Source organism: Dasypus novemcinctus, chromosome 13 (assembly GCF_030445035.2).
Source record: "Dasypus novemcinctus isolate mDasNov1 chromosome 13, mDasNov1.1.hap2, whole genome shotgun sequence".
Lineage (NCBI taxonomy): Eukaryota > Metazoa > Chordata > Mammalia > Cingulata > Dasypodidae > Dasypus > Dasypus novemcinctus.
The window spans coordinates 64,173,650-64,201,483 of NC_080685.1; the positions used below are offsets into that span (position 1 = coordinate 64,173,650).

At 39.0% G+C, this 27,834-nt stretch overlaps 2 protein-coding genes across 23 annotated transcripts in view; one reads left to right on the plus strand and one right to left on the minus strand.

Moving 5' to 3' along the window:
• The window catches only part of NMNAT2 (nicotinamide nucleotide adenylyltransferase 2), a 231,319-nt gene extending 227,659 nt beyond the window's left edge, over nucleotides 1–3,660 (minus strand). For 2 of the 10 annotated variants that reach the window (XM_071207602.1, XM_071207599.1), the window contains exon 1: nucleotides 2,578–2,719. Coding sequence is in view for 2 of the 10 variants with exons in the window: in XM_058274846.1 (XP_058130829.1) it covers nucleotides 3,204–3,438 (235 nt within the window). In the remaining 8 variants the exon portion in view is untranslated. Of the gene's footprint in view, nucleotides 1–2,577; nucleotides 2,720–3,203 lie in introns of those variants that run through there. The other 8 variants (XM_071207604.1, XM_071207600.1, XM_071207601.1 and 5 more) reach the window with 7 other exon arrangements.
• Nucleotides 2,901–27,834, plus strand: part of SMG7 (SMG7 nonsense mediated mRNA decay factor) — a 109,760-nt gene continuing 84,826 nt past the window's right edge. For 5 of the 13 annotated variants that reach the window (XM_058274830.2, XM_071207596.1, XM_058274833.2 and 2 more), the window contains exon 1: nucleotides 3,223–3,370. Coding sequence is in view for 6 of the 13 variants with exons in the window: in XM_058274839.2 (XP_058130822.1) it covers nucleotides 3,342–3,370 (29 nt within the window). In the remaining 7 variants the exon portion in view is untranslated. Of the gene's footprint in view, nucleotides 3,371–27,834 lie in introns of all 13 variants that reach the window. The other 8 variants (XM_058274836.2, XM_058274837.2, XM_058274840.2 and 5 more) reach the window with 6 other exon arrangements.

The following is a 27,834-nucleotide window of genomic DNA, read 5'->3' on the forward strand; positions in this document are numbered from 1 at the left end:
CCCAACTCAGTTTCCCTCTTTTCAAAACGTGAAAATAGTTAAGTTTTTCCCTAGATTACTTAGGCGTGTCATGGCATTCGCTTATGTACTGTTCACTGAAGATACGTGCCACAGAAATGTTATAATGACCAGTAAGGGTAATTGTTTTACATAACATTTCATTTTCATTATGGTTAAAATTTAAAAAGAAAAAAAGTCTAACCAATAAACTTCAGGATAGAAAATGTACAATAGTTTAGGTAAGTGAATTCATTTCCATCCTTGGTTCTGAGGGTTAAAGGAAAAGCAGGATCCTACACATGAGATGAGAACAATCTTTCACTAGGTGGCTCTCTTTCCCGTGAGTGGGCGGCGCGACGGGTTGTTTGCACGGCATTGTGTTGCTGCAATGAATATGCGTCAAGCCGCATCAGACTAGGCTCTAGGAGCAGGAGGGGCATAGCGGAGTTGAGTTTCTACTTCGTTAATGGAAATCTGTCTTTGGGATTTATTTCAAAGTAGGCTGTACTTTCATTTCCTTCAAACTTATACATGATGTTCCAAATAAGCATTGCCTTGAAAGTGCCTTTTCAACTAGCACGGAAGACAGCAAGAATCCTGCACCTAAACCGAAGCAAATCAAACCAAACCAAAAACTGACTACTAAAATCCTGACTTTTAACTATCCAGCGAAAGCCGCATTCCTGGGGGAGTTTTTCTTTTTTTCCTTTTTCTTTTGGTCATTTTTAAAACAAATAAATAGATCACATAAAACGTTACATTAAAAAACAGGAGCTTCCCATTTGCCCCACTCTCCACTCTCCACCCCCCACCCCCGCTCCTCCCATATCAACATCCCCTTTCATCAGTAAGGTACATTAATTGCATTTGGTGAATACACCCTGGAAAGCACTGCCACACCGAATGGACCATAGTTTGTATTATAGTTCACACTCTCCCCCAGTCCATCCAGTCGGTTATGGTAGGATATACAATGTCCTGCATCTGTCCCTGCAATATCATTCAGGACAACTCCAAGTCTGCAAAATGCCCTATATCACACATCTTCCTCCCTCTCCCTGCCCTTAGCAACTCCCCTGGCCACCTTCTCCACCTCAATAACAGGATTCCTTCCATTGCTTGAGTTACGCCAGTTCTATAGTAGAATACCAGCAAGTCCACTCCAATCCATATTACATTCCTCCATTGTGTGGATCTTGGGATGGTGATGTTCACTCTACCACTAAATCAAGAGGGGGCTTAGAACCCACATGGCTGATGGATGTGATTCTCCTGTTTGCAGTTGTAGACACTTCAGTTCCCTGGGGGATTTCATATTATTATAAATCCTAAAATATTTCGGGATAGTTGTTTAAATGATACAACACTCTGAAGAATTAGAAATATAATTTGTAAAATGTCAAATAATTCCTTCAAACCATTAGGATAATGACTTCTCCAGCTACTTCTTATAGTTGTTATTGACCCCATTCTTTATTTCTGCTTTTTAGCTACAACCCTGACAGAAAATGTACAAATAGACATTCAAAAATCTGATTTGCTCTGAATGAAAATCCTTTTCCTAGACGTTCATGAAAACTTTGTGCATGTTATCTAGAATCTCGTTGATAACTGTTTTACCCAACGTTTTCCTCTCTGACCAAAAGATACAGAACGACAAGTTCTAAATCGCTACAAACTCCTGGGAGGAGGAAGGGTGCAGAGGAGGGAGGAGTTACAAGGTCTGCCTTTGATAATCAAGAGGGACCCCCACTGGGGGGGGTACCTCTAAGAGGAATGGTAATAGTCTGAGTCTTGCCTATACCCCGGCTCTAAATGCTTGAAAAGCACTTCCTGGCGCCGACCTTCTAGGACGTGTTCCTACCCTCACTCTGGCCTCCATGCAGCAGGAGGTGGTTCGGGTAGGCCGCGCAGGGAACTCCAAGGAGGCTCGGTAGTCGAGAGTGTATGCGGAGAAGGAAGGAGGATAGAGAAGAGATCTCGGGGAGGGGTCGACCCATCCGAGTAAATCGTATGTTTCAGTCTGTAAGAGAGGGATCGCGGCCGTCGTGTGCCGTTCTCCTCCCTCAGGGACCCCGTATAGGCGGGATCTCGCCTCTCAGAGCCCAAAGCAGTTGTGGGGAAATCCCCTGCCCTCCCGCGTCGCTCCGCGTCGCCGCCTCGCCCTCCCTGCTACAGCCCGCCGCCCACCGGTCTTCAGGCCCTGCATCTTTTTCGCGTGGTCGGGTCCTTTCCACTCCCGGAGCTGAGAGGAAACTATGGAGGTGGTTCCCGTCCACGGGCGAGTGGGAAAGCCCACGGTGAATGTCTTGGGGTTTGTCCCTATAGCTGCGGGAAAGGGGAAGGGAGGAGGAAATGGGTATCACCCCCACACACACACCCCGGGGAGAACTGCCCGGATTTCCAACCTGGGGGAAGCCTTTAGATGGAAGAGAAATGAAGGGGGAATCCTGGGCGTTTTCCCGGGAACCTACTCGCCGAGGGGAGGGTCAACCCGTCCGCACAAACTAGTTACTATGACAATACAACCAGAGCCTTCAGTTGCCATAGCAGCTGCTTATCCAATCCGTTGATTACCTTTCTCTTTCTCCCTGGGCTCCGCCCCATCCCCTTCAACAGTCTCTCGGCGTGCAGGGGGAGGGGCCCCGGAGAAGAGAAGGGAGTCCTTTGCGTCACTCTGCGCGAGGGAAGACTGGAGTCGAGGGACCATCGGGCGGAACTGTAGGACCAAGGGGCGGCGTTTCCGGCGGGGACGAATCGGGGAGTGGAAAAAGGAAGAGAGAATTGGGTGGAGTGGAAAGAGAGGGGAAGACTTTGTGTGTAACTCTCGGTTGACTTGGCCTCGATGTTCCCGGTGAGGCTGGGGTTGCCCCCTCGCGCGGGAGGGGAGGGGTGGATTAGTAGGACGCAACCTAGCACCACCAGCAGGCCACTCAGCAGCAGCAGCCGTACAGGTGCCACACAGCTCGCTGATCCCAAGAGGAAGCACTATAGAGAGGCGGAAATCACACGGTGGGACCGGCGCCACTGAAATATCGCGAGAGGAACCTCCACTTCCTTCCTCTGCTTCTCCCTTCTCTTACCCCCGCCCCCTTCCCATCTCCCTCCCTCTCCCCCCTCCCGGGTCGGAGTGTCCCTGCGCCCCACGGGCGGGAGAACAGCCAGAGCAGCTTTCCCGGCTCCCTCCCATTCACATTACTCACCCCCCCGCCCCCGCCGAGCGAGGAGGAGCCGGAGGAGAGGAAGATGGCGGCGACCGCCAGCACCCGCGGGGTCGCGGGGCCGCTCCGAGGAGCCTGAGAGACTCACGGACGTTACGCGGGAAGACGCGGCGGCGGAGAATGAACCTGCAGAGCGCGCAGTATCTCCGGTGAGTGCAGAGGAGGGTCCCGTAGGTAAGGGGAACGGCTCCAGGGTCGGAGCTTGAGCAACAGACATAGCGGTGGTAGTCTGGGGTGGCAGGGGTGTTGCTGCCTCCTCTCCTTGCTGTGTAGGGAGGCGGGGGCTTTGAGGGGATCCGCGGGAGGGAACCCGTGTGGGTACCTGGCCCCTGTGGGCCGGGCTCAGCCTCAGCCTCAGCGAAGCCGGCCTGTCGCGATGCCGGGAGGGAGGTTGGGAAAGCGTGAGAATGTGTGTGCACGCGCGCTCGCGGTCGTGGGCTCGCTAGCTAGGAGTGGGGGCAGGTGCCTGGGAGGTGGCGGCGCCCCAGAGTTGAGGGGAGTGTGGAGAAGGGGTCTGATCCCCGTGGCGGTGAAAACGTGGTATGGCGTGGGACTACTGGGAGAAGAGGATGGGATGGAAGTCTGCACACCTGGGGTGGGGGTGAGGGGCGGAGAGGGAGACCGCAGGAAACTGGAGTTCTTCTTTTTCGGTTTGGGAATACCGAGGATTAAATGTCATCTCTAGTTGGCGGTGTGGGGTTGCGGGGTTTTAAAGAAGGAGAACGAATGGAGAAGTGAGGAAAGAGAGCGGTTGAGTACTTCAGAAGAAACTGGGTTTGAATTAGTGTACTCGGAAGTTACCCTGCTGAGTGTCGTGAGCGTTCATTAAGAGTGGTGTAAGGAACTTGGGAGGTAGAGTGACGTGTGGATACAGAGTGTGTGGTGTTTATCTGGCAATTGCTACACATTTTAGGCAGAAATATTGGAATTTAGTGCATAATGGTGAGAGCATTTTGGGTGAAAAGACACCAGCAGTTGGGCAGCCAGAAAGGTTTTGTGAAAGCAGAATAAGGGTTTGAAGGTAGAGGAAAATAAGAGGTAAAAATTATGATGGCGGAGAATAAGATTTCTAGAACCCGCGATTAATTGGGGAGTTACTACTGCTTAGAAAAGGGGAAGGAAGACCTTCAAACGGGTCCTTTTTGTCTGGAGCAGAACTAAAAAAGCCAGGCCTTATGGGAAGATGTGAAAAAAAAAACTGGTTTCATTTCTGCAGAGGAGGGAATTGGTTGGGGTAGAAGCCCGGAATGAGCAGAAATATCCCTTTGCTTTTTAATGAAGTGAAACTATTGAAATGTGAGTGGATTTCTATATGTATGTTGCAAGAGAAGGTATGCAGTGATACATGACAGTGTCTATTCTACTTTTGAAAGTAGTAATATTTTTATTAAGGAGAGTATGGTAAGGAGGGAATGAGGAGGTCTTTGATCTCTCCTTGAATGCTAGACTTTAACAGGAACAGGATCCACACGTGTGTGCCCAGTGACCATAGGGCAGTTGGAATGATAGCTGTATATTGAGACCCTCTTTTTCTCCCTTCTTGTTTACTATATCAGATAAACTTAACAAATACAACTACAGCAAAGATCTGTGGGCCTTAGAGGGATATGAAAACCATCAAGATAGCCCTTAATCTTAAGGAGTTTGCAGCTTAATATCAATTAGGCCGGTAAATTATTATCAGCCTGGAGTAGAATATGCTAAGTATTAAAAGATAGCAAGTGTTAAGAGTCTAAAGGCAGGAGATTGCCTGATCATTTGGGGGAGAATCAGGAAAGACTTCTTTGCTCATTTGCTCATTCATACACTCATGATTCATCAGAGGTTTTGTTGGTCACCTCCAGTATGGGAGGCATTGTACCAACTGCTGACAATAGAAAAGAAAGAACCCCACCCTGCTTTTACAGATCTTATAGTTCTCCTTGAAGCCTATAAGCTTCAAGAAGAAAATGACCCTTAAAATAGACTGAGAAATAAACAGTATTCCAATGTGTAGATTGAGAAGAAAGATTCCAGATGGAAGGAAAGTGTGGGCAGAGATATGTAGATAGATAGGGAGAGGGGAATGTGTTCAGGATATGAGTCCAGTTGTACAAGAATGTGGGGTTATACACCTGGAAGGCTTAGATTAAGTTTTATAGATTATCAAGTTTTGCCATTTTTACAGATGATGAAAGTAGAATACTCAAAGGTTAAAAATGTTGAAGATTATATATCTGGTATTTGGAAACGCTGTAATTTATAGGTTTTTTAATCCTATATCCGTTATACTGTGCTCTGTGTTTGGGGTCATTTTTTCAACAAATATGTACTGAGCACCAACTATATTCTAGTCGCAGAGGATATTGTAACAAAAGGGTGAGCATGGGAGAGTAAATTAGGCAGTTAATAAACATATGATCAAATAAATATATATATATCAGATAATGACAAGTACTTGGAAGAGAAAATAAAAGAGGAATGTGCTGTTTTGTATAGATAGGGTCGTCAGGGAAAGCCTGTTTGCTAAGGTGACCATAATTGAGAGGGTATTGAATACCATAATCAGTAGTTTATAGTTAAAGTGGGTGGGCAGTAGAGAATCCTAGATAGTTTGTTTAGAAGGGAATTCACATATTCCTCTATGTAATATGCAGATGAACCTATTTGTGTATTCGTGTAGTGCAAAAGTGGGCAGGCACAGCCAGGAACAAGGTAGTGGCAGTGGGACTAGAAAAGTATGAGGAAAAACAGATTGAGAGAGTAGTACTTTTAATGGGAAGGTCAATTAGCTTTGAGACTCTTCTGTATTAATGTATCATATTTTATAAATTGACATGGTGGGGAAGACTTGTCCTTATGTTGTAGAATCAATGGTAGACAACTGAGATGAATTTAGTTATTTGAAGAATGGAAAAAAGAATAAGAATAAATACAGTGTTTAAATAACCTCTAAAAAATAAAGTAAAATAAAAACCAAAAACGGGGGGGAGGGGGCGAGTATAGCTCAGTGGTTGAGTCCTGTGTTCAATCCCCAGTATCTCCTAAAAAAAAAAAAACAAAGAAGACTGTTTTCCAGCTAAAGTTGAATGGGGCAAAAGAGGACTTGGAGTCTTTTAAAGATTCTTGGAAGTCAGTCTTTCTTTAATCTTGTGCATTTGTCCTAAGTAAATGAAGCAAATCTAAGGCCTAATAGGAGTCTGGGGTTGAAGTGGGGACAGGGATAAAGAAAGGCAATTTTCCCTTCTTTAGATAACCTTTCCATTTAATGTCTGATGTTGGGAGACTAGAAAACATCTGTTTTATGTTCATTTTCTTTTCTTCTATAAATGCAGAACTGCTGGATTTTATAGACAAGCCAGGGAAGATGCTGGGTATTTCCGAATAGGGTGGGCTCCAGGCTGGGGGTTTAGTAGTCATTCTTTGTAACCTTGACTGTAGGAAGAGTTTTGTTGCCTACCCTTGTCAGTGGTGGTGGGTCATGACTGGACAATTTTTAAACTGCGTAGCTACAGATCCTCCTTAGGTGAAAATTAGTTATGTCTCAGCTGAATTTTAATTTGCTAGAGTAAATGAATTGGGATATCTTGGCATTGAAATGGTGGGGTGGTGGGAATCCAGAAAGCAAGATGCCAATTTCAAAAGAGTGAGAAATGAGGATATCAGGTTAAAAGAGAAGGAATTAAATATCAGGGGGACTGAGTTAGTTTCAACTTTGAGAAATAGAGATGAAGAAAACCTATCCTCTGTATGGGAAAGAAGATGATGGTCTGGAGAGGAAAGAATGCTGAGAAAGAGAGAATGAGAGGAAAGAATTTTTTTAAAAAGAAGTGTCATTTTTTGAAATCGTAGGTTGACAAGATTACTATCCACATGAATATGTTGAGCAGTGTTATTTAATGAGAAGTAAAAATAGTACTTTCTTATAGAAAAAGGATAAATAGTGTTAGATGTGGAGCTTCTTGAAGCAAAATTCAATTGATTTATGACAAAATGGAGGGTCAAAAAGACTGGCTTCTGTTTACTAGAAGAGGGTGTATTGAATATAGTTCATTTGATGGGGGTGGGAGTAGGGTGAGGATAGGCCATAGATGAGCTACTAGGTGAGGCATAATAACATGCTTTATAAGAATGGTATTTTGAAAGAATGGAAATATGGAAATTAGCATATAAATAAGTTGGAAAAGGGGAATGAGGGAATATATAGAAGTATTAGACAAGACATCATCAAAGCTGTTTTGGAAGATAAGCAAGTAAAACAATTATAGCCATAGGGAATACCAGTCAAAAACAGTCAAATTCTGTTATAAAAGGTGGCAGGGGTGCCACTAAATGGTATCCACTGCCTTTGCGGGATGTTCTGTTCATACTATGTACTCCCTCCAACTTTTCCTCCTTTCTTTCCTGTTTCCTTTTTTGTCTTTAATTATTCCTATGCTGTAGACTTTCCATTGAGATCCACTGATCTTTAAGGGAAGGGCTCACAAATTGTATTTTTGTTTTGTTTTGCTTGTCACTTTTATTAGTGAAGAGACTGCCTTCCATTGACATACTTCTTTCATACAAGAGGTAGAAATAATATAGCAGCCTTAGAGTTGTTTCCCTAGACAGCAAAAAAGTGGTTATCATTTAAATGCAAATTAAAATATCCAATATGTTGTAAGATAAAATTTGTCACTGTAAGTCTTGGGACAGAAGGTGGCAAAGAGAGGAAATAAAACTGGATAAAGTAGTAAACAGAGCCTTATCTTAGTCTGGGAAGAGGGACAATGAAGTTAGTGGGAACATTTTGGAGAAATATGTGTACTAAAAAGGGTGGACTCCAGGTTCTAAACAGGGGTTCTTAATAAGGGGGCGTGAGCTTGAATTTAAATTAAAAAAAAAAAAACTTTTTTGTGGGGATGTGTTGGCATAGTATGGACTTATTAAGGGATCCATGGTTTTCACTTGACTGGCAAAGGGGTCTGTGGAACAAAAAAGGTTAAGACCCCTGTTCTAGAAGAATCTGGTAGTTCTGGGCCATACATTCACTGTCTCTGAGTGCTTCAAGAAGTTGTGCAATAGTACATGCTAACATTAATACATGTGATCAACAAAGCCTTCTTCCCTCTCCCAGTTCTCCACCCCTTTCCACCACATACAAGATATAAAGTAGCTTTGGTCGCAGAAAATCAGCCAAAATTTCACTATGTAAAATTATTTAAAGTAAATGGACTTTATTTTGAGACATGTAAGTCTTATTTGTTTTAATGGTGGCTAAGTTATTTTGGCAGTTAATTTCTGTTTCCCTTTTGGTTTCAGCTGGATTCACAATTTATACATACTTTCTTAGCCTACATTTCGTTTCTTTGGTTTCTGACAGCTGCTCTGCTCTGTCTTCATTATCAATGAAGCAATTGCTGATTTTCTTTTTTTTTTTTTTTTTTTTTAATGGATATGTTATATACTAAGATCTCGACCACTGGTGTAGCCAAATTTTGGGTAACTTTATGGTGGAGGGTGGTTTAGGCTTTAAAAGAGCTAGTATGCTTTGTACTAGAAAAAAAAACTTGTCATCTTCAACTACATTTTTAACGGTGGCTAGCTTTCCAGATTTTTTAAAATTGGCATAAATGAATGCCTGAGGTGGGTTAGTTTAACTGTTTAATCTTGTTCAGAGGATATATTGTCTCACTGACAGATTTTTTTCATATGTATGTGGGTATGTTTGTGGTGGTCATCACATATTGCCGTTTAAGTTTTGCAGTCAAGCTGTATTTTAATTTATTGTGGATTTACCAATGGCCTGGAAGATTCTAACTAGGAGGGCTAATCAGTTACAGGAAAATACAGGGATGGAGTTCTCCCAAACACGTCACACAGTAAGTTAGAACTTGTAACCAACTCCTTTCTTGTTAGCATGTAAGTAGAGCTTCTAAAAAGGCAGCTTTTACTTTCTTGTAGACCCAGTTTTTAGTCATTGGAAAGAGGTGGTGACTATCAGTTATTGAAGAAAACTTTTAGGAATCTCAGGTGTACTAGCAACTTTGGACTTTTTCTTGTCTGCTTCATTTAAAACAGAGTTTTTCAGCTGGTACTAATTGACCTTCTGGGCTGGATAATTCTTTGTTGTGTGGGTTATTCTGTGCATTATAGGATGTTTATCAACACCTGTAGCCTTTCTCACTAAATGCCAGTATCATTCCCACCTAATTGTGACAACCAAAAGTGTCTTCATCCACTGCAAATGTTCCCTGGGTGGCAAATTCATCCCGAATTGAGAACTACTGATTTATGAAATGCATATAGAAAAGATGTGTATGCACAGGGTAGGTTCATATTCTTGTTTTCTCCTCCAAGCCACAGGGTACTTGTGCCTGCCTTGTCAGTTGTCTCTGAGGTAGTGATAGACTAATTACCATGTTTAGACTTTACCCATAAATACTTGTACATATTTTTTAAATACATATTTTTAAAAATTGTATTTTACTGGCAATTATTGGATGTTTACTATGTGCATAGCATAATTATAGGGACTTTGCCAACAGGAAATTCATAGGTACTGGGAAAAGACATTTAAGTAACTATAACAGCAAGTGAACTGATCAATACTGTGATAGAGAACAAAGGTACTGTGTGACTCTAGGGGAAAAGGTTTATTCTAACAGGAAGGTGGGAGAAGGAGGACTTCTTGGAGAAGGGATTTAATCTGGATCATGAAAGATGGATGGGAATTTTTGCTGATGTAGGTTCCTACAGAATCCCATTCTCTACCTTTGTTCTTGATTGTGTACCATTGCTCCAGGAATTTATTTCAGTTGTTCTTTGTGCAGTTGTGCTGTCTCTACTTTGTCTTTTTTAATTATTCCCCTTTACTAATCTCTTCTGTGAACCAAGCTCAGATTTCCTTCAGAAATTGTTCCTTACCTTTCTTTTATGACTAACCATTTCAGGTTTGCCCTATACTATGTTTTCTCCTTTTATTTATCATTTACTTTTCTTTAATCCTTGTATTCCAGCTATTTTTCCTTAGCATTTTATTGGAATTGATATTTCCAGTGGTGTCAAAGACTTCCATGGCCAGATTCATCCACTGATGGTTTTCCTTCCTCATGCTCACACTTTGTTTTCCTTTCTCTATCTCCCTGTTTCTCTCTCCACCCACCCATTCATCCACCCAGCCCACTAGTAAACATTCAGTTTGGGCTAAGGTATATACCAGGTCCCTGGGGATTAAAAGATTATATCCTCAAGTAGTTTTACCAGACTGACAAGTAAGTACATAATTACCATATAGTTTATATTTGCTTTGATATGTACACAGCTTCTTTATGGGAAGTGCTTGAGCTCTGTTGATTTCAATGCTGAGATTCTGGAATTGTGATTATCCTGCATTTTATTTAGTTTTCTTGTCCCAACTCAGTACAGGAAATATTCCTCTCAATATTCTTTTCCTCAGATAGTGCATTCACTTGCAGGACTTTTAATGTCACCACATCATCACTGTTTAAAATCTGTTAAGCATCTACTTTGTATAAATCATTGTGCTATGCCCTGGTGAGACAAATTGTTGGTATATTAGCCATTCAGATAATTGACTCACTACTTTGTGAAATAACGTACAACAAGGCGTAGTATAGTGAGTATAGTGGTTGAGAGCATTGACATAACAGGCCCCACCCCCACCCCCGCCCAGTTTGGTGCTATTTTGAGTGAAGCAGCTATAAACACATGTGTACAGATTTTTAAGTTACTTTAACTTAGTGCCTTACTTTCCCCTCTGTAAAATGGGCATAATAATAGTATCAACCACACAGAGTTATGGAGATAAGTTAGTTAATATGTGTAAAGTACTTGGAATAGTTCTGGCACATAGTAAACAAACATTATAAAAATTATAGAAGTTTTATTTATGTGCAACACCTGAAAATTTTATATCTCTGCCACTGAGTAATCTGATCATTTTGCACCTCTGCCTTCTAGATAGTTCTTATTTTCAAGTTTTATTGTCATATCAAGTGCAACACTCTTAAGTAAACTCTTTATCCTTCTCCTTCTCTTTTTCCCACCCTGTTTCATGTGTTTGTTATTTTTCTCATTGGTGCTGCCACCTCACAGTCTCCCCCACCTCCCCTAATCCAGGTTTAAAACTTTGCAGTCATATTTGAGTTCTCCCAATTTCTCCACCCTCTTCCACATGGTACCACCTTAGAAATGTTGCTATCCTATTGTCTCTTCCTCATTGCCAGCATGCTCAGCTTTATACCCATAGTGTTGAAGTAGTCTCCCAGCTGTTACCTTGTTTGCAGTTCTTGCAAATAGCAAGAGGAAAGCACTGACTTTAGCTGGATGATCTGAATTTTAAATACTGCCTACTACTTTTCTGTTTTTGGACTACCTCAACTTCTCAAAACCTTGATTTCTTTATCTTTAAAAATGGAACCCTGATTTCATAAAATTGCTGTCAGTGTTAAGGAAAACAAGTTCATACATGTTTAACAAAATCTGGTTCTCCTTCAAACTCTCCACCACTCCCTGCCACCACCATCAATTAATATTTTCCATTGCTTGTGTATTAATATTCCCGCATCTTAACTTGCTTAAATGCCGTAGTTTGGCATTCTTTGCCTTCCATAAAATGCCCCTCATCTACTTTTGCCCATAGAGCAGAACCAGCTGCTCTAGCCAGAGTAATCTGCTTGTTTTCTAAATGTGGCATATCCATTCCTGCTTTAATCTCTCTTCCCAGGCCATTTCCCCTATGAGAAGTACCATCCTCCACTACCTTAATTTAAACCTTACCTTCTCTGTGAAGTGTTCTTTGTCTAACCCTAGTGAGTTCTGCATTCTTTGAACCCTGTAGCATTTTGTCTTTTAGTCATTTGTCACTATTTTTCTTTTTTTAAAGATTTATTTAATTTATTTCCCCCCACCTTGTTATTTTGTGCTCACTGTGTCTGTTTGTTGTGTGCTTGTCTTCCTTTTTCTTTTTTTAGGAGGTACTGGGAACCAAACCTGGGACCTCCCATGTGGGATGGAAGTGCCTAATTGCTTGAGCCACCTTCATTCCCTGCTTTTTTGGGTCTCTCATTATGTTTTCCTGCTTGTGTCTCTTGTTGCATCATCTTGCTTTGTCAGCTCGCTGTCTTGCTCATCCTCTTCAGGAGGTACCAGGAACCGAACCAGGACTACCCGTGTGGTAGGCAGGAGTTCAATTGTTTGAGCCACAACTCCTTCCCCTACTATGATTTCTTAATTCCTTAATGGTCTTATATATGTAAGTGATTTATCTTTCCAACTAGAAGAATATGATAGAAACCATGTCTCAGTACTGGAGCTGAGTCTTAAAGGGTGAGTGGGATTAACCAGGTGAAGAAAGAAGGGAAAAGTGGAGCAGGTAGAGGAACAAAATGAATAAAGGCCTATCGGCATTGTGTGAGGAATTCTAAGTTGGTATTAGGAATGGGTGAGAGTTTGATTGATGTAAACATAATGATCAGATAGATTATGTCATATAAATCAAGAGATTCTGATTATTCCTCATCTATTCTGAGTTTTCTTGCATTTCAGGAACAATTTATATTTGAATGGCTGTTGTTTATTATACACATTCCTACTGGAATAGAGAGACATGAGAAAGATATTTATACAGTGCCTATAGTACTTCCTTTGAAATACATAAGGATTTAGATTTTTTTCCCTCTACTTTTGAAAGTAAACTCATCTTAGGTAAAAATTGGTTATTTGGAGCATTATTAAATTGTTATGTAGGGGATGATAAGAATTTAGTGAATAAATACAATTCTGAAGATAATTTTGATTTGATAGGACTTATTTTATAGAATCCTTACCTGTTGAGATAAGGAGACTTGGAATGAAGGTGGAGGTAGATATGTAGCATTTGGGGGAAAAAAATAGAAATTTTTACTTAGGTTAGATGAAGTCTGTTTGGATTTAACTTTTTCTCTCGTATTTCTTAAGTCTGTCGTTAAGAAAGCTTTGATGATTAGCATTTTGTTCTTATGCTTGTTGATTGCATTTTTCCTTCTGCAGTGTCTGTCTGAAGTGATAAGCATGGTTCTCAAAGTCAGTTAAATTTAAAGAATTGCTGTATTGATGAGTTAACATCCTTGGTCTTTTTCCTAAAATCCAGTGGGGTCACTGACCACAGAAGTTTAGGGTCCTTCTTTCTTCCCTCATCTTCCTGAAGTGCTATGTTAGATGGGATATAGTGTACTAGAATGCCTTTACTAATACAGTTTCCTAAAAGATAATGGATTATCATTTAGTTTCTTAACAGGTGATAACCTAACCTGATTTTCTTTGCAATACTGTGCTATCAGTAATAAAATAATCCAAATAAAAAGCATTTGGAAGATAGTATAAAAAGAATGAGTTAAATACATGTTTATTTGAATTTTTAAAAAATTACAGGTGTAAAAAGATAAAGAATATATTAAGAGAACTACCATAGATAAATTTGAGCATAAAGACTTTCTTGAGGCATTTGCAAAATTTTACACGCGCACATGCACATGCATTTAGTTTGTGTAATATATTTTAAAATAAAGTTTGTATACATTAAAACGTCTAATTCTTTGAAATTTATATTTCACAAATTCTGCTTAGTTTAAATAACCAAGTAATAATATTTGTTTGCCTGAAATAATTATTAGTATTTTTCCTCTAGGGCTACTTCTTGCTTGATCATGTTGCAACTGGAAACATACCATGTGCTGTGTTGTAGGTTTTTAAAATCATGGTAAAATACATATGTAGCAGTTTGATATGGTTATGAATTCCAAAAATAGATATTGGATTATGTTTGTAATCTGGTATGTACCTGAGCCTGATTAAGTTATGATTAGGGCTTTGATTGGGCCACGTCATTAGGACAGATAAAAGTCAAGGCAAAGGACAGAGTTGAGGGTTTTTGATGCTGAAGCCTTAAGCTGGAGCCCTAGGAAGTGAGCTCACAGAGGAAAGAGAAGCAAGCCCCAGGAAGAGAGGAACCCTGAGCCCAGGAAGAAGCAAGCCCTGGGAAGAGAGGAACCCTCAACCCAGAAGAAGCAAGACCCTGGAAGGGAGGAACCCAGGAAGCCTGAACCCTCACAGACGTCAGTAGCCATCTTGCTCCAACATGTGAAAATAGACTTTGATGAGGGAAGTAACTTATGCTTTATGGCCTGGTATCTGTATTCTCCTACCCCAAATAAAAACCCTTTATAAAAACCAACTGATTTCTGGTATTTTGCATTAGCACCCCTTTGACTAATACAACATGTAACACAAAAGCTGCCATTTTAACCATATTTAAGTGTACAATTCATTGGCATTAATTTTATTCACAGTGTTGTACAACTGTTACCACTCTCTCTTTCCAAAACTTTTTCATCACCCCAAATAAAAACTCTGTACCCATTAAGCAATAATTTCCCCTTCCCCCTTCCACCTGACCTCTAACTTCTCTACTTTAGTCTCTGAATTTGCCTAGTCTAGATATTTCATATAAGTAAAAGTATGCATTTGTCCCTTTGTGTGTGGCTTATTTCACTTATTTTCAATATCAAGATTTATCTATATTGTAACATGTATCAGAACTTCATTTCTTTTTATGGTGGAATGATACTCCATTGTATGTATATGCCATATTTTCTTTATCCTTTTATCTGCTGGTGGACATATGGGTTGTTTCTACCTTTTAGCTATTGTTGAACATTGGAATACAAATAACTGTTTAAGTCCCTTTTTCCAATTCTTTTAAGTATATACCTAGGAGTGGAATTGTTGGATCCTATAATTATATGGTTAATTTTTTGAAGAGCTGCCAAACTTTTCCATAGCAGGTGTACTATTTTACATTTGGATCAGCAGTGCACAGAGGTTCCAGTTTCTCCACTTATTTTCTGCCAACACTTATTTTCCATATTGTTTTGTTTTTTAATGTTTTTGTTTTTGTTTTTTTTTGACTAATAGCCATCCTCGTGGATATGACGTGATATCTCATTATGGTTTTGATTTGAATTTTCCTCATGACTTATGTATCTTCTGTAGAGAAATGTTTTTTCAAGCCCTTTGACCATTTCTTATTAATTGGGTTGTTTGTCTTTCAGTTGTTGAATTATAGAAGTTCCATATATTCTAGATATTAAACATTCATCAGATATAAATTGTATATACTCTTTCCCATTCTGTAGGTTTTCTCACTCTCTTGATAACCACCTTTGTTACAGAAAAGTTATAATTTTGAAATCCAATTTTATTTAGTTTTTCTTTTGTTTCTCATGCTTTTGGTGTCATATCTAAGCATCCATTGCCAAATCCAACCAAAATTATGAAGATTCAACTCTATGTTTTCTTGTAAGAGTTTTATGGTTTTAGCTCTTATATTTAGAGTATTGATCCATTTTGAGTTAATTTTTTTGATGGTGTGAGGTAGGTATCCAACTTCATTCTTTTTTTGCATGTGGAAATTCAGTTGTCCAGCAACAATCAATTGAAGAGGCTATTCTTTCCCCATTGAATGGAATTTGCACCCTTGACAAAAATCAGTTGGCCACAGATGTATGGGTTTATTTCTGGACTCACATCTGTTCTTTTGGTCTTTATGTCTATTCTTATGCCAATACCTCCACACCACACCACCCTTTTTGACCACGGTAGCTTTGTACTAAGTTTTGAAATCAGGAAATGTTGAGTCTGTCTTTCTCAAGATTGTTTTATCTGTTTGGGGCCCCTTGCACTTCCATTGGAATTTGAGGATCAGCTTTTCAAATCTCTGCAAAACAAGCTGTTTAGAAATGTTTGATAGGGATTGCACTGTATCTGTAAACTTCTTTGGGTAGTATCAAAATCTTAAGTCTTCTAATCCACGAACACAGCCTGTCTTTTCATTTATTTATGTCTTTAGTTTCTTTAAGCAATGTTCATAGTTTTGACGGTGTAAGACTTTCACCTTTTTCATTAAATTTATTCTCAGGTATTTAATTCTCTTTGATACTATTGTAAATGCACTTGTTTTCCTAACTGTCTTTTTGGAGTGTTCTTTGATGTATAAAACCACATCTGCTTTTGCATGGTCATCTTATACCCTACAACTTTGCTAAATTAGTTTATTAGCTTTTAGTAGCTTTTTTTGTGTGGATTTTTTTGAATTTTCTTTATTTAGGACCATGTAATCCGCAGGTAGAGATAATTTTATGTCTTCCTTTCCAATGTGGATTCCTTTTCTCTTTCTTGCCTATTGCTCTGGCTGGAACTTCCAGTCCAGCGTTGAATAGTAACAGGAAAAGTGGGCATCCTTGTCTTATTCCTCATCTTAGGGGGGAAAGCTTTCATTTTCTCATCACTGAGTTTTGATGTTAGTTGTTGGATTCTTATATATGCCTTTTATCCTGTTGAGTAAGTTCTATTCCTAGTTTTTATTATTTTTTATCATGAAAAGGGTGTTGAATTTTGTCATATGATTTTTCTTATCAATCAAGATTGAATCATGTGGCTTTCCCCTCCCACTTCCCCCTTTTTCATTGCTATGGTGGTTATTGATTTTCTTATGTTGACCTACCCTTGCATTCCAGGATAAATCCCACTTGGTTAAGGTCTATAATCCTTTTATGTATATCCCATTATATTTGGTTTGCTAGTGTTTTATTTGAATCTTTGCATCATAAGAGATGCTGGTCTAGTTTTCTTTTGATATTTTATCTGACTTGGTATCAGGATAATGCTGACCTCATTAAATGTGTTAGAAAGTATTCCCTCCTATTTTTTGAAAGAGTTTCAGAAGGATTGGTGTTAATTCTATTAAAAACATTTGATAGAATTAATCAGTGAAAACATCTGATCCTGTAATTTGGTGGGATTTTTAAAATTATTGATAGGTCTGCTGAAATTTTCTTTTTTTTTTTTTTTTAGTCACTTTAGGTAATTTGCATGTTTCTAGGTTTTGTTCATCTTCATTACCTGGTTCATTGGTATACAAATTATACATTTGTTTATTCTCTTAATCCTTTTTACTTTACTTTTTTATTAGAGAAAAATAATGCATAAAATAGAATTTTCATACACCACTTTATTAACAACTTGCATTAATGTGATACATTTGTTAGAATTCATGAACGAACATTTTTATAATTGTTCTCTCTATTTCATTGTTTACAGTAGGGTTCACTAGTTGCTTTGTACTGTCCTGTTAGTTTTTTAATTTTTGTTGTGATATATTTACAACCTAAAATTTCCCCAATTAACCACATTCATATATATATAATGTAGTGCTGTTTATTATATTCACAGTGTTGTGCTATCATCACCACCTTCATTACCAAAACTTTACAGTCAACCCAAACAGAAACTGTACAGTTTAAGTATTAATGTTTCATTCCTTACCCCCACCCCATCCCCTGATAAAATCTGTATTCTAGATTCTGACTGAGTTTGCTTATTCTAATTATTTCATATCAGCAAGGTCATATATTGTCTTTTTGAGTCTGGCTTTTTTCACTCAACGTAATGTCTTCAGGTTTCACCCATATTATGGCATGCATCAGAATTTCATTCTTTTTTTACTGCTGAATAATACTCCATTGAATGTATGTACCACAATTTATCCATTTGTCAGTTAATGGACACTTGGGTTACTTCCGTTTTTTGGCAATTGTAAATAATGCCTCTATGAACTTTGTTGTGTAAATAATTTGTTCAAGTCCCTGCTTAATCTATAGGTAGAAGTGGGATTGCCTGGTCATATGGTAATTCTATACATAAATTTCTGAGGACTGCCAAACTGCTTCTACAGTGACTATACCATTTTACATTCCCAGCAACAGTGAATGAGTGTTCCTATTTCTTCTCAGCCTTTCCAACACTTGTAATTTTTAAAAAAAATAGTAGTCATTCTAGTGGGTGTGAAATAGTATCTTATTGTGGTTTTGATTTGCATTTCCTTAATAGTGATTTTGAGCATCTTTTTATGTGGTTTTTGGCCATTTGTATATGTTTAGAAAAATGTATGTTCAAGTCTTTTGCCTATTTTATAAATTTTTTTTTAATCATTGAGTTGTAGGATTTCTTTATATAATCTGGATATTAAACACTTATTGGATATGTGGTTTCCAAATATTTTCTCTCATTGAATTGTCTTTTTACATTCATGGTAAAGTACTTTGATGCACAAAAGTTTTTAATTTTGATAAAATCCTTTTTTTTTTCTTCTTCTTCTTTTGTTGCTTGTCTTTGGGTATAAAGTCTAAAGGACCATTGACTACACAAGATGCTTCCCTGTGTTTTCTTCTAGGAGTTTCATAGTTCTGGTTCTTATATTTAGGACCATGTTCCATTTTGAATCAATTTTTGTTTATGCTGTGAGGTAGGGCCTTTTTATTTCTTTAGGGTCATTAGTAGTGTCTCCACTTTCATTTCTGATTTTAGTTATTTTCATTTTCTCTCCTTTTTTTCTTTGTCACTTTAGCAAAGATTTGTCAATTTATTGATCTTTTCAAAGAACTGCCTTCTGATTTTGTTAATTCTGTTGTTTTTGCTATTCTCTATTTCATTTATATCTGTTCCCATCTTCAGTATTTCTTTCATTTTACACACTTTGGGGTTAAATTGCCTTTTTTTCTGGATCCTCATGTTGTAAAGTTAGGTTATTGATTTGAGATCTTTATTTTCTAATGTAGGCATTCTTAGTTGTAGTTTACAAATTTCTCTCTGAGAAATGCCTTTGCTGCCCATAAGTTTTGGTATGTTGTGTTTTCATTTTCACTCATCTGTATGTATTTTTTCATATTCCTTCTGATGTTTTCTTTGATGCATTGGTTGCTTAAGAGTATGTTGTTCTAATTTTCACATATTTGTGAACTTTGTAGTTCTTCTGTTATTGATTTCTAGCTTCATTTCATTGTGGTCAGAAAAGATACCTTGTGTTATTTCAATCTCTTTAAATGTATTGAGACATTTTTTGTGGCCTAACACATATCTGTCCTGGAGAATGATCCATGTGAACTTGAAAAGAAAGTGTATTCTGCTCTTGTTGGGTGGAGTGTTCGTTATGTGTCTCTTAAGTATAGCTGGTTTATAGTGTTGATTAAGTTCTCTGTTTCCTTATTGGTCTTTTGCCTAAATGTCCTCCCATTATCGAGAGTGTTGTATTGTAGTTTTCAGCTATTGTCAAACTGTCTGTTCCTCCCTTCAATTCTATTAATGTTTGCTTCATATATTTTAGGGCTTTGTTGTTAGGTGAATTTATGTTTCTAATTGTTATACCTTCTTGATGAATTGATCTTTTTGTTAATATGTAATGTTTTTCTTTGTCCCTTGTTGTAACAGTTCTTGACTTAAAAAATCTATTTTGCCTGATATTGCTGTAGTCACACCAGCTCTCTTTCGGTTACTATTTTCATGGAATTTTTTTTTTTACAGAATATTTCATGTTCAGTCTTTGAATTTGGATCTGAGTCTCGTGTAGATAGTATATAGTTGGAGGATTTTTAAAATCTATTCTGCCAATCTGCCTTCGTTAGAGAATTTAATCAATTTTTGTACCAAAATTACTTTATTAACAGCTGATTTTTAAAAAACATTTCCTTTGCTGTGCTACAAAGGATACTTACAAAATATTACATATGATCTTGTTTTTTCTCTTATGTTCTGGCAACTTGGTAACAGCTTTAAATGTGCAGTCTATACAATTAATACAGGTTATATATGAAATATAAGGTATGTTGGACCAGAAGAATGCTAGCAGTATACTGTTGAATAAGCCTTATGGATTGGTATCTGTCAAAAGGAAAATGCACATCTCTATAGTCACTTTTCCCTGATGGTGCTGATGTGAGGGAGGGGCTTCTTCCCCATTCCAACCCTTTATAAACCTCCATTGTGGGTATCTGTTAGGTCTGAAAACTGAGAGGACTATATATATTAAAAACAATCATTGGTAAAACGGCAGAATATTACACTTTCAATGTAATATTCCACCTAGTTTTAAAAGACCACAGTCTTTCATCCACTATGAAAACCCTTACAGGCTCAAGGGTTTTGTAGATGAGTAGATGAAGCCTGCCAAAAAGGAGGCAAGATACAAAGCCAAGATCTAGGTCTTGCAAAATCATCATTTTCCCCTTCACCAAAGGAAGTAAAAAGTGCAAATTCATTGATGAACCTCAGTGATAACATATCATTTAGATGATAACCTTTATTTTATCTGGACCCTTCATTTGTGGGAATAATTGAAATAGACTGTGGATAATAATATACCACTTTTGGAAAAGTATTTCTTCTTTAGTTAAAATATTCCCTTTAGCGACTAAAGCTGGTCCTGGGCTATTACAGGTGTGTGTTCATCTCAGTGGTCTACTCATAAATGACAAGGTTATAGCTTTTTTCTTATTATTTTTTAAAGCAATTAACTGAATAATTTTATTTTTTTAGGTAAATAGCAAAATAAAAACAAAAACCAACCCTAGTATTTGCACAAATAATGCAAATGGAGCAATATGACCTTTAAGTTAAGGGCTTAGTAGAAGGGGAGAGAAGTGAAGAAAATCCAGAGAAAATTTAATTACTGTGATTTAATGTAATTATTGATAAGGAAGGATTTTTGTCGTCATTATTTCTTTTCTGTATGTCTTGTACTTTTTTGTCCTCCATTTCCTCCATTACTACCTTCTTTTTTGCTTTGTTATTTTTTTTGTAGTGGGCTGTTTTGATTTCCTTCTTATTCCTTTTGCATGTACTTTTTAGATTTTTTTTCTTTATCATGGAGTTTACATTTCACATCATAAATGTGTAATGATCTAGTATGACTTGATACTGACTTACCTTCAATAGCATATAAAAACTGCTCCTATACTACTCATCCTGCCTGTGTTCTTGTCATCACAAAATATATCTTTATATATTCTGTGCTCAGTAACAGATTTATAATTATTTTTGTATGATTTAATTTAAAATTGTATAGAAAATAAATGTAGAGTTACAAAACAAATATACAGTAAAAAAAGGCTTTATATTTGCACTTGTAGTTACCTTTACCGAAGATCTTTATTTCTTCATGTAGCTTCAGGGTTACTGTTTAGTGTCATTTCCATTCAATCTGAAGGACTTTCTTTAGCATTTCTTATAGACAGGTATAGTGGTAATGAACTCCCTCAGGTTTTTAAATCTGGGATGTCTTAATTTCTCCTTTTTTTAAAAAAGGTTTATTTTATTATTTCCCCCCCCCACCCCCCCACCTCACTGTTTGCAGTTGGTATCTGCTCTTTGTGTCCATTTGCTGTGTACTTTCTGCATGTGCTCATCCCTTCTTCTGGAGGTACCGGGAACCAAACCTGGGACCTTCCATGTAGAAGAGAGGCCCTCAATCATCTGAGCCACATCAGCTCCCTGTTTGGCTGTGTCTCTCATTGTCTTTCCTCTTTGTGTCTCTTTTATTGTGTCATTTTGCTGCATCAGCTCACTGTGCCTGCTCTCTGCACCAGGTCACTTTCTACAGGAGGCACTGGGAACCAAACCCGGGACCTCCCATGTGGTATGGAAGCCCAGTCGCCTGAGCCACATCTCTTTCCCATCCTCCATTTTTAAAGATAGTTTTGCTTGATATAGAATTTTTGATTGACAGATTTTTTCTCTTTCAACCCTTTATAAGTATGTCATCCTGCTGCTTACTGGTCTCCATGGTTTCTAATGAGAAATTGGCTCTTAATCCTATGAGGATCCCTTGGATATGATGAATCACTTCTGCTGCTTTCAAGATTCTCTTTGTCTTTTGGCAGTTTGAGTATATTGTATCTTGATGTGGCTCTCTTTGAGTTTGTCCTAGGTTGAGTTTGTTGAACTTTTTGCATATGTAGATTAATGCATTTTTGTCAAATCTTGGAAATTATTTCTTCCAATATTCTTTCTTCTCCTTTCTCTATTTTTCTTCTATTGAAACTCCCATAATACACATGTTGGTCCATTTGATGGTACCCAACAAGATTTAGGCTCTGTTCACTTTTTATTCTTTTTTTTCTTTCCAAGACTCTTAATTGATAATTTAAAATGTCCTATCTTCAATTTCACTGATTCTTCTGTCTGCTCAAATTGCTATTGATATTCTCTAGGGAATTTTTCATTTCAGTCATTGTTCTTTTCACCTGCATAATTTGTTTGGGTTTTGTTCATTTTTATAATTTCTGCCTTCATTGATATAAGTTTGTTCATGAGTAATTTTCCCAGTTTAGTTCTTTGTCGATGTTTTCCTTTAGCTTTTTAGCATATTTTAAAGTTTTGGTCTACTAAGTTCAATCTGGGCTTCATCAAGTATGTTTTTGTTGTTTTGTTCCTGAATGGGCCATCCATTCCTGTTTTTATGTCTTAAATTTTTTGTTGTTGAAATTTGGCCATTTGAATATTATAATGTAACTCTGGGAATCAAATATTCTCTAACCCTTAGGATTGCTGTGTTTTTGATTGTTCAAGGCCTTGGTAGTCCATTTGTGTAGTGGTTTTCCTTTTTTTTTTTTTTTTTTTTTAACTTTTGTACATATATTATCCTTGTATGTGGTTACTGAAGTCTCTTCTATTATATTGTGTTCAGCTAGTGTTTTGAAACCTCTCCCCCAGTCTTTATAGATCATCTTTTTGCTGTGGTCACTCCTTCAACACTTAGCCAGGCTGTGCTGAACCTAGAGAACAGACCAAGGAAAACTAACAGTCTTCTCACTTCTTTCCTGACCATGTATCTTGCACTTGGTATGCCAACAGCTTTCTGAATTTGCCATAAACATGGGAGATTTTGAAAGCTCTAATTTTACTCTCCAGCTTTCTTCCTGTCTCCAGGTAACTATTGCATGTCTCAACATTAAATGCAGTCCTTGGCTGTGGATGACTGTGAGTTGATTATCTCTTTATAGTGTGTCAAACAATGCCCACTGCTATTTTGACCTGAGTGAGTTGTGAGATTGGTGAAACAGAAACAGCCACTGAGTCATTCCTTCATGTAGCCACCTATGTTGGTTTGGAGTTATATGTACCTCAGGAAAACATGTTCTTAAACTTAATCCATTCCTGTGAGTGTGAACCCATTGTAAGTAGGACTTGTTGATGAGGTTACTTCAGCTAAGATTTGGCCCACTGCAATTAGGATGAATCTTAATACTATTACTGACGTTCTTTATAAGCAGAATGAAATTCAGACAGAGAAGGCCATGGGAACAAGATACTGAAATTCAGAGAATGGAGAGGCCACCATGTACATTGCCATGTGACAGAAGAGCCAAGCTAAGGATTGCCAGCATCCCACCCCAAAATGCCAGTCATCAGGGGAAAAAGCATTGCCTTTATGACACCTTGATTTGGGCTTCCTCTTTGCCTCAAAACTGTGAGTTAGGGAGCAGATGTAGCTCAGGTGGTTGAGTGCCTGCTTCCCATGTCTGAGGCTCTGGGTTCAATTCCTGGTACCTCCTAAAAACAAATGGAGAAAACCAACTCTCATTGGGGAGCAGATGTAGCTCAGTGGTTGAGTGCCTGCTTCCCATGTATAAGACCCTGGGTTCAATCTCTGGTTCCTCCTAGAAATGATAAAACAAGAAAAAACTGTGAGCTAATAAATTCCTATTGTTTAAATCAATCCATTGCATGGTATTTACTTGAGCACCCAAGGGAACTAAAACACCATGCAGTAGATTAGAACAGACCAACAGTTATTTGAGAATAAGGTCTTTTCTGCTCACTCAAGAATCAGGGACCATGTTTCCACACTGGAAACATGTGTTGCCTTCAAAACTATTGCTGAGTTATGGAGACAGTGAGCAAGCAAATTAAAACAATACCGTTCTTTCCATTTGTAATTTCCCTTTTTCTTTTTTTTTTTTTTTTAATATTTATTTATTATTATTATTTTTTAATTACATTAAAAAAATATATGAGGTCCCATTCAACCCCACTGCCCCCGCCCCCCACTCCCCCCACAGCAACACTCTCTCCCATCATCGTGATACATCCATTGCACCTGGTAAGTTCATCTCTGAGCATCACTGCATCCCATAGTCAATGGTCCGCATCATAGCCCAGACTCTCTCACGTTCCATCCAGTGGGCCCTGGGGGGATCTACAGTGTCCCGTAATTGTCCGTGAAGCACTATCCAGGACAACTCCACGTCCCGAAAACGCCTCCACATCTCATCTCTTCCTCCCGTTCCCCACACACAGCAGCCCCCATGGCTACCGTTCCCACACCCATTTCACATTTCCTCTGTGGACATTGGATTGGTTGTGTCCATTGCACACCTATGTCAAGTGAGGGCTTAGATTCCACATGGGTACTGGATGCACTCTTCCCGCTTCTAGTTGTAGACACTCTAGGCTCCATGTTGTGGTGGTTGACCTTCTTCAACTCCATGTTAGCTGAGTGGAGTAAGTCCAATAAGTCAAAGTGTAGGAGCTGAAGTCTGTTGAGGCTCTGGGCCTGGGTGTCATATTATCAGTCCAGAGATTCAAATCCCCTACATATATCTTAAACTCAGCTCCAACTACAATTCCAATAAAGTAGCATGCAAGTCTTGTGAAAAGAGATCCCCTCTGAGTCCATTTCCATCACGCAGAAACACCAGCTCCAAAGAAGGGCCATCTGTCATGGCAGTGAACCCCTTCTGCCATGACCATAGAACCCGTGGGTCTCTTTATCCCTCAAAAGAACCAATACCTGGGGTTGTATCTACCTTATCTGTCTCTTAGACTCTGTTCAGTTGTACATAGGGGTATTCCTTCTGACAACCTCCAGACTCTTTTTTAGAGACTCACAGCCTTATAATCTCATTTCTCCTTTCCATTTCCCCCTTACATTAGGTCAAACCGCTTCCCGAAGTCATGTTATTATATGTAGATAGGTATATTCTGCTGTTCCGCATTGAATCTTTAATTCAAGGTCATTTTCTAGTTGCTTCTTCAGCTGGTATGTGGTAGTGATCCCTCGGTGCCAGGGAGGCTCATCCCCGGGTGTCGTGTCCCATGCTGGGGGGAATGCATCACATCTACATGCTGAGTTTGGCTGTGAGAGTGGCCACATTTGAGTAACATGAAGGCTGTCAGGAGGAAACCCCCAGGCACAATGCTACTCTAGGCCTTGTTCTTATTGCAGGTGCATAGGCTCAAAAGTGTAGCCATTAGTATCAAGAGCCCACTGTTGGGCCCTCCTTCCTTCCTGGTTCTTGCCGTTGCACCTGGAGGATTGCCGCTGCTCTCCCAGGGCCCACAACAGTGACCCCCCGGCCAGGAGCCCAGTACCCCCCCAGCTGTTGTTTTTAATTGTTTCCACTATGAGTATATATAGACATTACCATATACCCTGGGCATATGCCCTGTATAACTCCCTGTCAACCATATATATCCTGTCAATAACATCCCATATCAGTATTCCTCCGCTGCCATTGTTGAACCACTCTGTGATCCAAAACTTCCCGTAAAGTGAATCCCAACATAATGTCAGCTTCAGAAGAGTCTTAGATCACCAAAATTCATATATACAATATACAGTATTTCCCCAGATCCACCATAAAACCTTTTCCCTTCCACAGCAATAATCTTTTAACTTATTCATATCATATTTCCTGAAACTGATGTACAGATTCCGAAACTATAGTTTTCAAACAAGGTAACATTTGTGCTTACTATGTGGTCCATACTTTAGGTTGTACAGTTTTCTAAATTTTTTAGTTATCCTATGTTTTGTCTTATGGTTTTCATTATTAGTCTGTCGTCCCCTATATGTTTTTGGTGTAATATTAGCTGTTTTATATTCATCCTCGTGTACTCTCACATAACTCCTCTTTTGCCCCCTTATTTACCTTTGTTCTATCCATTGCACGTCCATTTTCCCCTCCCCTTAGGGCCCACAACGCCTGCCAATCTAATGCCCTGGGAGCCGTCCTTTCTCACGAGAGATACAGTTCTCTCGGTTCGACGGCATTAGTCTTCCCCAGGATATGGGTCCACCCCACCCAATGGTAGAACCCACCTTGGCAAAATGAGCCTTCAGCTATTCCCTCCAGAGTCCGTCCCGCATCATACCATACCCCCTGAGCATCCTAACCAGGTGACCCTCCTATTTATACTTTGATACGTTTTACTCAACATTTAGTTCTCAACGAACTTCTGGCACTCTCCCATGTTTGTATGTTGCCCCTCCCTCCCACCTATTTCTTGGACCATATTACCCCTCTTCCCATCCCCAGCCCCCCTCAAACCCAGAAAACCCCACCCGAAGGTAACCCCTTGCCCCCATTTTGTCCCTTCTTTGTGCTCATACTTACCCCCAGCTCATCACAGATTCCACCCCTACAGACATTAACTCACATCCTTCCTCCATCCCCCGATTTCCAGTAAGCCACTTTTCCAGACTCTAGCTCTCTGAGGCAGTTAACTTATTTCATATCATTGAGGTCATATAGTATTTGTCCTTCAATGCCTGGGTTGCTTCACTTAACATAAGATTCTCAAGGTTCATCCATGTTATCACGTGGGATTGTAGTGTATTGGTTCTTACAGCTGAGTAGTATTCCATTGTGTGTATATACCACATTTTATTGATCCACTCATCTGTTGATGGGCTTTTGGATTGATTCCAACTTTTGGCGATGGTGAACAATGCTGCTATGAACATTGGTGTACATATATCGGTTTGTGTCCTTGTTTTCAGATCTGATGGGTATATACCCAGCAGTGGTATTGCTGGGTCATATGGCAAATCTATGGATAATTTTTTGAGAAACTGCCAAACTGTCCTCCAGAATGGTTGGACCCTTCTGCATTCCCACCAGCAATGGATGAGTGTTCCCCTTTCTTCACATCCTCTCCAGCATTTGTATTCTACTGTTTTTTTCATGGCTGCCAATCTTATGGGAGTAAGATGGTATCTCATTGTAGTTTTGATTTGCATTTCCCTGATAGCTAGGGATTTGGAGCATTTTTTCATGTGCTTTTTAGCCATTTGTATTTCTTCTTTGGAGAAGTGTCTGTTTAAATCTTTTTCCCATTTTTTAAATGGGTTGTTTATCTTTTTGTTTTCGAGATCTATGAGTTCTTTATATATGCAAGTTATAAGTCTCTTATCAGATATATGGTTGCCAAATATTTTCTCCCATTGTGTGGGTTCCCTTTTTACTTTCTTGACAAACTCCTTTGAGGTGCAGAAGGCTTTAATTTTGAGGTAGTCCCATTTATCTATTTGTTCTTTTGCTGCTCGTGCTTTTGGTGTGATATTCATGAAGCCATTTCCTATTACAAGGTCCTGTAGATGTTTCCCTACACTGCTTTCTAAGGTCTTTATGGTCTTGGCTCTTATATTTAGGTCTTTGATCCATCTAGAGTTGATCTTTGTATAAGGTGTGAGATGGTAATCCTCTTTCATTCTTCTACATATGGCTATCCAGTTCTCCAGGCACCATTTGTTGAATAGGCCATTCTCTCCCAGTTGAGAGGGTTTGGTGGCTTTATCGAATATTATACGGCTATATACATGAGGTTCTATATCTGAACTTTCAATTCGATTCCATTGGTCTGTGTGTCTCTCCTTATGCCAGTACCATGCTGTTTTCACTACTGTAGCTTTGTAGTATGTTTTGAAGTCAGGAAGTGTGATTCCTCCTATTTCGTTTTTCTTTTTCAATATGTCTTT